This window comes from Lipotes vexillifer, unplaced genomic scaffold (genome assembly GCF_000442215.2).
Source record: "Lipotes vexillifer unplaced genomic scaffold, Lipotes_vexillifer_v1.1 scaffold1387, whole genome shotgun sequence".
In the NCBI taxonomy this organism is placed as follows: domain Eukaryota; kingdom Metazoa; phylum Chordata; class Mammalia; order Artiodactyla; family Lipotidae; genus Lipotes; species Lipotes vexillifer.
The window spans coordinates 1,430,536-1,440,116 of record NW_006790426.1 but is presented as its reverse complement, the minus strand read 5'-3'; the positions used below and the strand labels follow the sequence as shown (position 1 = coordinate 1,440,116).

Here is a 9,581-nt window from a genome sequence, read left to right as displayed (position 1 = left end):
CACACCCCCTTCAAAAATGGCTCCCCCGCATTCCTGCGTGACTCAGTCCTTGGGCATCCAGGGCCCTGCGCAGTTCACACAGGCGCTCTGTGGGTGGGGGGAACGGCTCTCGGCAGGGGGACAGATATCTGGGTCCAGTTTCCACTTGTTCAGCGAATCACTGTGTGATTTGAGGCCTGGTGCTTGCCCTCTCTGGCCCTTTGTTTTTTGTTTGTTTTCAGTTTTTTGTTTGTTTGTTTTAACTCTACCGAGAGGATTGGACCAACATCCCTAGTGACACGGAGTTAGTTTCGGAGTCAAGACCCAAAGAAGTGGCTTAGCTTTGTTGGGTCTTGGTTTTCTCACCTATTACCTTGCTATTTAAAGAGTGGTCCACAGTCACTGCCCCCTTCCCAACAAGGCGAGTACAGAAGTTGAGAGTAGGCATTTGGAAATAGTCACAGTGACGTGAGCCAATAATTTTATGTCTGTTGATTCAAATAATAAAAATTGGAGCTTACATTGTCAATGCCTATTTTTCACTTCATCTCTCTAGCAGTTAATTTTTATTGACTTTTACAAACGATTGGTGTACAGCAGTTTGGAATAATAGTAATAAAACTGGCCTTTCACACAGATAGCCTGAGAAGCACTGGCCTGTAAAGTTAAAGCTAAAATGAGGTGATCACTGCAGAATAGCTGAGAAACGGCAAAGCTCTGCTTCACGTGTTATAATTGGTATTAACGTGAAAAGATGCTCAACATCACTAATTATCAGAGAAATGCAAATCAAAAGTACAATGAGGTATCACCTCACACCAGTCAAAATGGCCATCGTCAAAAAGTCTACGAACAGTAAATGCTGGAGAGGGTGTGGAGAAAAGGAAAACTTCCTACCCTGCTGGTGGGAATGTGAATTGGTAACAGCCACTCTGGAGAACAGTATGGTAGTCTCTTAACAACTAAAAATAGTGCTACCATATGATCCAGCAATCCCACTCCTGGGCATATATCTGGAGGAAACCATAATTTGAAAAGATACATGTACCCCAGCGTTCACTGCAGCACTATTTACAATAGCCAGGACATGGAAGCAACGTAAATGCCCATCGACAGAGGAATGGATAAAGAAGGTATGGTACCTGTATATTGATACAATGGTATATTACTCAGCCATAGAAAAGAACAAAACGATGCCATCTGCAGCAACATGGATGGACCTAGAGATTGTCATACTGAGGGAAGTAAGTCAGACCCAGAAAGACAAATACCATATGATATCGCTTATATGTGGAATGTAAAAAAATGGCACAAATGAACCTATTTACAAAACAGAACTAGAGTCACAGATGTAGAAAACAATCTTATGGTTACCAAGGGGGAAAGGGGGCAAGGGATAAATTGGGAGGTTGGGATTGACATATACATACTACTATATATAAAATACATGACTAATAAGGACCTACTGTATAGCACAGGGAACTCTACTCAGTACTCTGTAATGACCTATATGGGAAAAGAATCTAAAAGAGAGTGGATGTGTGTATATGTATACCTGATTCACTTTGCTGTACACCGGAAACGAACACAACATTGTAAATCAACTGTACTCCAAAACAGTTAATTAAAAAAAATAGAATTCTATACAATCTGGGATAACCATAGTAACGCCCACAATTTGGCCCTTGTAGGTGTCTGTTTCTGGCCATGTGTCTTACATCCAGCATTTCGCCCAGCCTGTAAGGGACAAGCAGGGGCGGAGCCCACGCTGGCCTGACATCAAAGCCTGAGCCTGAATTTCCCCTGCTGTCTCCCTGATCAGGGTCATCGCAGGACCGGGTACCTCAGCAGGAGGTGAGGCAAGAATGCAACACAGGCTGGTTCTGAGGGCAGGAAGAGGGGGGCCAGGGATTAGTGGGATCTTGGGGTCCAGGGCATCCTACAGGGGGTGCCTGGGGCACCTGGCCTGGAGGTGAGGACACTTGAGTTCATATAAAGGAACTGTGAAGAGACCAAGATAACAGAGGGTGACCGGGGTGGGGGTGTGTGTGAAGAGAAGCAATCCACCAGAGGAGCCCCCATCAGATCTCAGAGCCCTGCCCATCTCTTCCCTTCCCTCCCTGCCCCCTTAGTCTCTGCCTTCGGGAAGGCTGGTGCGGTGGACTGGAGAGTAGTAGGAATGGCCCTGGGTTGAGTTGTAGGCTTGGCTGTGCACCAACTTCTGCGAGGAAGTTAGCTAGTCTCCAAAGATGACCCCAGATTGGTCATGCCTCTCAGCACACAGTCTCAGACCATAGCGGGTCTGGCCCTGCCCTGTGACTCGCTTTAAACACCAGAATGCTGTAGAGGAGATGCTGCTGCGGCTGCATGAGAGGCTGCCAGTGAGACCAGCAGAGCTACCCAACTGAGGCTGCTCAGCCCACAGAACTGAGAGAGCCTCAAAGCCTTGTTGCTTTAAGCGTCGAGTTTTAGGGTGATTTGTCACACAGCAGTGGATAACTGATACGCTGTGTCTTTAGGGGAAACTGGTGACAACTCTGGACTTCAGGTTTATCTTCTATAGGACAAGGGGAACTTGTTTGTTTAAAGTACAAAACATTCACCGGCCCTGCCTCATAAAATTTCTGGTGGCAGGGCCCAGGAATCTGCATTTTTCACAAGCTCCCCAAGAAAGTGGATGTTTTTAAAAACTCTAGTTGACACACAGGAGTCCCTACAACACCATGTTGTAAATACCTCAGTGTGAGTTAATCCAGGGTATAGCCCTTCTTAGAGGTACTTGCCAGGGGTACTTTCCAAAATGAAGGAATTGCCAATGTGGAATGCCTGGCAGGTCATGACCTTTCCTAATTCAGCCTCAACCTGCCCCTTCTGCCTCCTCTCCCACAAATTCCCTTTCAGATGCTCCTAGTCCCGTTTTTCGCCTGTAGACAGCGTAGCAAAGAGGTTTCACCTGTGGGCCAACTCAGCCTAGCTGATGGTCCATGGCTTCCTGGAAACGTGCTGTGATCCTTTAGTAATGTCTGCACGGACATAGGCAGCAGAGTGGCAGTACCCGCCCCTCACGTTTTCCGACTCTGCCCATCATTCTTCTCTACGTTGTGGCCTTTGCTTATTTTGTTCCCTCTTCTTGGAAAGCCTGATGCCCCCTTTCCACATTTTACATTTCTCTTATTATTTATGCACCTTGGATACCACCTCTCCATGAAGCTGGTGCCTGATTTTCCCAGATGAAAGTGATGTCTTCCTCCTTCCCGTGACCCTTCATCTGGCACTGATTTGAGGCATTTATCACCTCCTCCTGTGTATTCTCATTGTTTTTAGTCTCATCTTCTCTGTCTGTTGGAATTCTTGGATTCTTGGAATCTGTTGGATTCTTCTCAAGAGGAAGCACCAGGTCAGTTTCATCTTTGTGAAACAGGGTGTCCAGATGGGCCCACAGTGGGAGCAGAGTTTGGAGACCTTGGGGGAAGGAGGGTTACTGGGTTCTCTGGGTGTTTGTTAGCCTAAGCTGAGAGGCAGAAGGGGCTGTCTGTGTGATTTTCTGAAGGGGGAGGGTCTTGTGGCAGATGTGGGTTGGAGGTAGGTGGGAACTAGTGTGATGGGCTGGGGTCAGGTCTCTCCCTTGGCCCTGGTTGAAGGGCCAGCTCTGAGTGCCTGACGGGAGAGTGGTTGAAACCAGAAGCTGAAGGACCTGCCTGCCGATGGGTTCATGTGTCCCTGCTCTAGGGCCCGGCTGCCGAAATGTGAGTTGGGGAGGGGGAGGGTGTCGATGAGAAAGCCCTGAGACCGCTCACAAATAACTGGTGGACTTTGGGGTGGGACTGGGGGCCTGCAGGAATGTACGAGGAAGGGGCTGGAGGCTTTGCAATCTGGGTCTGAAGGGAATGGTGTCCTCACTGACCAGCTGGAGTGCCAGGGACCGCTGGCCTCCTTTCCCGCCCCCCGAGAGCCTAGCACGGGCCCTACACACAGTGGGTCTCACTTGCTCATTGCCACGTCCTCTGCGACAGCACAGTGCCTGGAACGGAGCAGGCGCTCAGGAACGGCTCGTGGAATCAATGTTCCATGAATGGTGGTGATGGTAGGGGTGAAGGGAATGAGGCGAGCCTCCCCTCTGCCCAGGCCCAGCCCGGAGCTGGGAGGCTACAGTACAGACTGCTGGGCTGTGCGGAGCTCTCCCTCAGCTGTTGGCACTCACTTTCCAGCCTGGGTTCGAGGGTAGCACCAGGCCTTGCTCAGGGAAGTTTGGGAAAGTTTTGACTCTAGAAATCCAGAGGGAGCACCTCCTTCTGCTGAGGGTCAAATCCAAGGGCCCGGTGAGTGTGTCTCTTGCTCTTCACCCTTGTCTTTTCTGTGTGAAACCTCAGCAGCTGGCGGCGGAGGGAACGGGTCTCCCTTTTCTCCACCCCGCCTCTGTCTACACTAGGGACTCAGGCCCAGAGAGGGCAAGGGATTTGCCCAGGGTCACACAGCAAGCTAGAGTCAGGGCTGGGACTAGACTTGGGCCTCTGTAGCCTGTCTTATTCTACCGTCTTACGGCATCATCCTCACACACGTGGAGCCTGTTACCACGTGTGACACCACCCCGACGGGAGCCTTTCCAGCCTTCATCTTGGCCTGACCTTGTTTCTATTTCTCTCCATCTCCGTCCCCCTCACCCCGTTGGTCCCTTGTCCCCCCACCCCCACCCCCCGGTCCTTTCCCTGGATGAAAGACATCCAGGTGACCCGAAGGCCAGCCTGTTCAGATGGACCTCTCTCTTTCAGCCACGCTCTCTCCCATTTCTTCCTTTTCTTCATTCTTTCACATCCCATTACACCAACCTGAAGTCTTCTTGAACCTGTCTGTGGTATTTATCTGGTTCTGTTTTAGAATCCCTGTTCTAAATTTCAAAACGTTTTCATCTCTCACTCATTAAAAATGAAAGAAAAAGTCAAATAAGTGCCCAAACCAGGGAATGTCCAGTAAATACACCAAATAATCATCTCCTCTAGACAAAACATTTGTGGGCCTTTTGCTTCACCTTTGAGGCATGGTTTTCTGGGGCTCAGGGCCTCCGGGAGAGGGTAGCTCCCAGCCCCCTGGGAGGCTGCATAAGCAGCTGCATCTGTGTGGCCGCCCCCATCCCTCCCTTGGATTATAATCTGGGCCTCGAGCCTGGAGCCAGCTCTCTCCTGGCTCACTGGGACCCGAGAGCCTCTCTCCACTTGCCATCTGCTGCGGGATCCTTCAGAAAACACGTTCTCCCTAAGGGTCCTCTTTTGCATTCCCGCAGCCGCTAGGGCCCACCCACCAGAGGGGAACCTGAGTGTCAACGCCGGCCCTGGCTTAGCTCTCTTGTCCTGCAAGCTCCTCCAGGCTCCTAATCAGCTCACATTTGCACACCCTTGCTGTGTGCCGGGGACTGTCTTAGGCGCTTTCAAACCTCTTATCTCATGCAGTCCTCTCGGTCTATTTCTATTGCACAACGCTGCTCTGAGATCCATTTACCCTGGGGGAGTAAATTATGCTCATTTTACAGGGGGTCCAGTGTCACTGTTTTTAAGTAGAGGAGTCTGGATTTGAAACCACATCTGTTAGTGTCAAGTCTGGGACCATTCCGTCTAGATCACACTGCACAAAGCACGACAAATACTGTTTGACGTTTGTATGGTGCTTTTCAGTTTGGAACGTTCATTCCCTAATTTTGCCGCACTTCCCAAACTGTGCTGTGATGACCCTCTCTGCACCACCAATGATATTTATAAATTCAATAATAGCATAATATGAGCTGTTACAGGGAAATGCCCTGAGTGAAGTGAGGGCACAGAGGAAGGAGCTCCTGATTGCTTGGAGGAGTTGGGGAAGGCTTCCTGAGCAGGTGACATTTGAATCAGGTCTCGAAGGCTGAGTGGGCATCCACCACGTCGGGGAGAGGAGGCTGGCAGCTGCCAAAGACACAGGAGTGTGTTCTGGTTGGTGTGGCCAGCTCCGGGCATGGGAGCTGGGGGTGGAAGAGGAAGGTAGGGGCCAGATGTGCTGGGGTTCGAATGCCATGGGGGGAAGTTAGACTCACGCAGCATGGGAGGTGTCCCACTGAAGGTGACCACGCAGGGCTGTCCTTTAGAACAAGCCCTTAACCCCGCTGTCTAATCCAGTGGCCTTGAGCTATGTACGAGCACTTGACCTGTGGCTAGTGCAACTGAAGGATTCTAAATCGTGTTTAATTTTAATTGAAATCTAAAAACTGATAGTTAATTCTGTGATTGGGAAACTTGTAAGAATGTTTGGCGCAGTTTGGGTTTGTGAATCAGTTTTCAACTGTTCATTATATGAAATCTAAAGACAGAAGGGTCTCTCATGAAAACTTTGGAGTCTGAACTGAGATGCATCCCAAGTCTCAGATACACACTAGATTTTGAAGATGAAGAAAGATTATACAATTGTTCACCAATAATTGTTTTGTAGTGGTCACACGTTGAAATAATACTATTTTGGACATATTGGCTTAAATGAGGAATACCTTGAAAATTAATTTTACCTGTTTGTTTTTCCTTTTTAAAGTCATGGCTGCTAGAAAACTTAAAATGACATAGGGTGATTGTATAATGGGTCACATTATATTTCTACTGGACACCGCTGGTCTGTGGTTCTGATGTATTCAGAGCACCCGGGAGGCCCCCGCACCTGCCCCTTTAAAGGCCCTTCCGGTGACTTTGATGCTGGTTGGTGGGTACCCTTCTCCCAGGAATTCTGCTGTAGTAAGATCCCTGTGGCTACCGGGTGGAGGCTGGACTGAGGGGTGGCCCTGGAGGCAGCCAGGCTGCTGATGGCATCGGGTGAGGGAAGAGGCCTGACTCAGGCATGGCCGTGAAGGAGACTCCCTGAAGGCAGGGTAACCCTCATACAAGATTCCCTTTCAGGGGTCCCGGTGCCCTCTGAGAGGCCTCTGGCCTGGCCTGGATGCTGGACGTGCCAGGAGCAGGCATGAGTGCTGGGTACAGCCCCCCAGCCTGGGGCAGCGGGAGCCCCTGCAAGGGGCCAGCAGCCCTGCTGGAAGCCGCCCTCTGGGGATTAACCCCGCACCCACTGTGGAGACCGCAAAATGCCCCTGGCATGGAAAGGGCCCAACTTGGCCGCCTCGTCTGTCCCCAGCCGAGGGCCAAGAGCACATGGGAAGAGCTACAGATTTGTAAAGAGTTTCCTTTGCGACTCGCCTGCCCCGCCCCGGTCGATGGTCCTGTATGTGCAGCTAATTCTTTGCTCTTGTTGACACTAAAGGCTCTTTGGGGGTACAAGCTGGTTTGCGGGGCGGGGGGTGGGTGGGATTTGGAGAAGACAGAGGAACAGGTCTCTTTTCAGGGAAGCCGATTGCGCGGGAGCAGAGCCTGCCCCTTCCAGCACCCAACCTGACACCTTCCAGGCAGGGGGCGCCGGGGCAGGCCCTCGAGCCTACCTTCACTATGTCCTCGTTAATGTTCTTGGGGTCCCGGTTCACCAGGTCGATCTCCTTGAAGTGAATGTCCTTGACGATCTGGGCCTCCAGGTCTGTGTGCTCCTCGGCCATCATCGTGGAGCTGGGTGACCTGCGAGAGGAGATCGGAGCCGTGTGGCCAGCGGGGCTGAAAAGACCTGGGGCAGGGACACCAGTGTCCCCAGACTTGTGCCCCTGGTGGCTAAATAGGCCCCACCCAGCGTGCCGGCTGACAGCTGTCCCGCATAACTTCAGCCTGCCGCTGGCTGAAGGCTCCGGTGGCAGGCCTCCAAGCTAAAATTAAGACTGGAGCCCTGCAGGAAGGCCCAGCGCTCCTTAAAGGGGGCTGCACGGGCACTGGGCCTCATGCACGAGCCAAGGGCCTGGTGTCTCCTGGTGCCCCCGTGGTTGGCTGCTGCTGTGGGACCCTGGTATTTGCGTTTGGGCTCCTGTGGGAAGGAGGTGGGCTCAGCCCCCAGCTCAACCTCTTGCTGGGTGCGTGAGCTTGGGCACACCTCGCCTCTCTGGGCCATCATGTCCCCACCTGTAAAATGGGGCCATAATAATAAGGATCGGGGCTCTGCCTACCCTCGTGGAAAGGGGGAGATGAGCTCGTGGGAGAAAATGCTTCGGAACAGAAATGCTCTCTGGTGGGGATTCTCGTTGGAGCAGTTGGTACCTGCCCTGCTGTTTGGTGGCCTGAAGCAGGGCTGAGGTTTTCCCACTCCTAGGGTTTTCCCCGGAGGGGTTGATGGACTGTGGTGTGGGGTAGATCTGGGGCTGAGACTGGATGCAGACCACCCTCCTCTGCCTTTTGATACCACGTAGAGGGGACCTGGAGTCCACGTTTCTGCCACCCTTCACCCTGTCCCCAGGGATAGCTTAGTGACAGCTTCCCGGATATCCATGGGCCCCAGACACAGCACGGGCATCGGTGAGGTTGCCCTCTCTTAGGTATCTGCTTAGTTTCCCTGCGTCCTCTTCCAGGTCAGCCATCACCCGAGGCCCCCGCTGCATGAAGGGTGACGACTCTGAGTCTCTAGGGTCTGTGCATCCATTCATCACTGACAGACTCATCTCTTTAGGATTTGCCAACAGCTAGGGGTAAATAGACCCATCAGGTTAGGTCCCTCCCTGCCCTGGGGAGCCCACAGCCTAGGGGAACAGAATGATCAGAAAATAAGTAATTGTAATACTGTGTGGCAAGTGCTGCATCAGAGTTATGTTACAAAGAACTTGCCTGAGAAGTCCGTAGGAGGCAATGACTTACTCTGAGGACATCAGGGAAGGCTTCCTGGAGGAGGTAGCTTTAGAGTAAGGTGTTGAAAGACAAGCAGGAGTTCACCACATGGAACATTTCAGGTGGAAAGGCTGTAGGTGTCAGAGGACTGGTAGAAGCCAGAATGCTAAGAATTGTGTAGTGGCTCAAGCACATGTTGTCTGGGGGGTGAGGCAGGGGATAAGTCTTGACTCTGGCCTGGGTGTGAAGGATCTCAAATGTCATACTAAAGAGTATAGATTTTTATCTAGACGTGCTGGGAAGCCATTGAAGACTTCAAAACAGCAGAGGGTCTTTAGTAGATTTGCATGTGAGGAAGCTGATTGGAGCTGATTTGACTGGAGCCGTGTGAGGTTTGAGGCAGGAAGACTAATCAAAAAGCTGGAGGTGATAAAGGCTCTTTCAGTAACTGCACTTGGCTACTCATAATAAAGATGCGAAATAATAGTGGCTTGTCCAAGGTAGGGGCTTTTTGTTTTGTTTTGTTTTTTTCTCTCTCATATAACACAAATAGGTAGTTCGGAACTACGGTGGTGGCTGCATGACGTCATCAGGCACTAGCCCTCCATCTTTCTGTTCTCCTATTCTCCTACCAGAGATCTTGGGGATTTTTTGGAGTCGTTTCCAAAAAGGGCAGTGTGATCTCAGGATGCATTAATAGAGATATATCATCTAGAATAATGGAGGTGACCAAGCTACCAAACTCTGCCCTGGTCAGACTACACTTGGAGCCTTGTTTGGGGCCTTGGGAAACTAGATGGTATCTAGAGAGGGTGAGTAAGATGGTGCAAGAGCTTGAAACATGTCTTAATGAGAAACAGAACAATTTTGGATTGGAGAAGAGAAGGCTCAGCAGGGAGAAACAGG

At 51.0% G+C, this 9,581-nt stretch overlaps 1 protein-coding gene across 1 annotated transcript in view; it reads right to left on the bottom strand.

The window, feature by feature from the left end:
• CAV3 (caveolin 3) overlaps positions 1–7,599 on the bottom strand; it is a 13,079-nt gene extending 5,480 nt beyond the window's left edge. The window contains exon 1 of the mRNA XM_007463712.1: positions 7,418–7,599. Coding sequence (XP_007463774.1) covers positions 7,418–7,531 — 114 coding nt within the window. The 5' untranslated portion in view covers positions 7,532–7,599. The remainder of the gene's footprint in view (positions 1–7,417) is intronic.
• Positions 7,600–9,581: the final 1,982 nt, after the last annotated feature.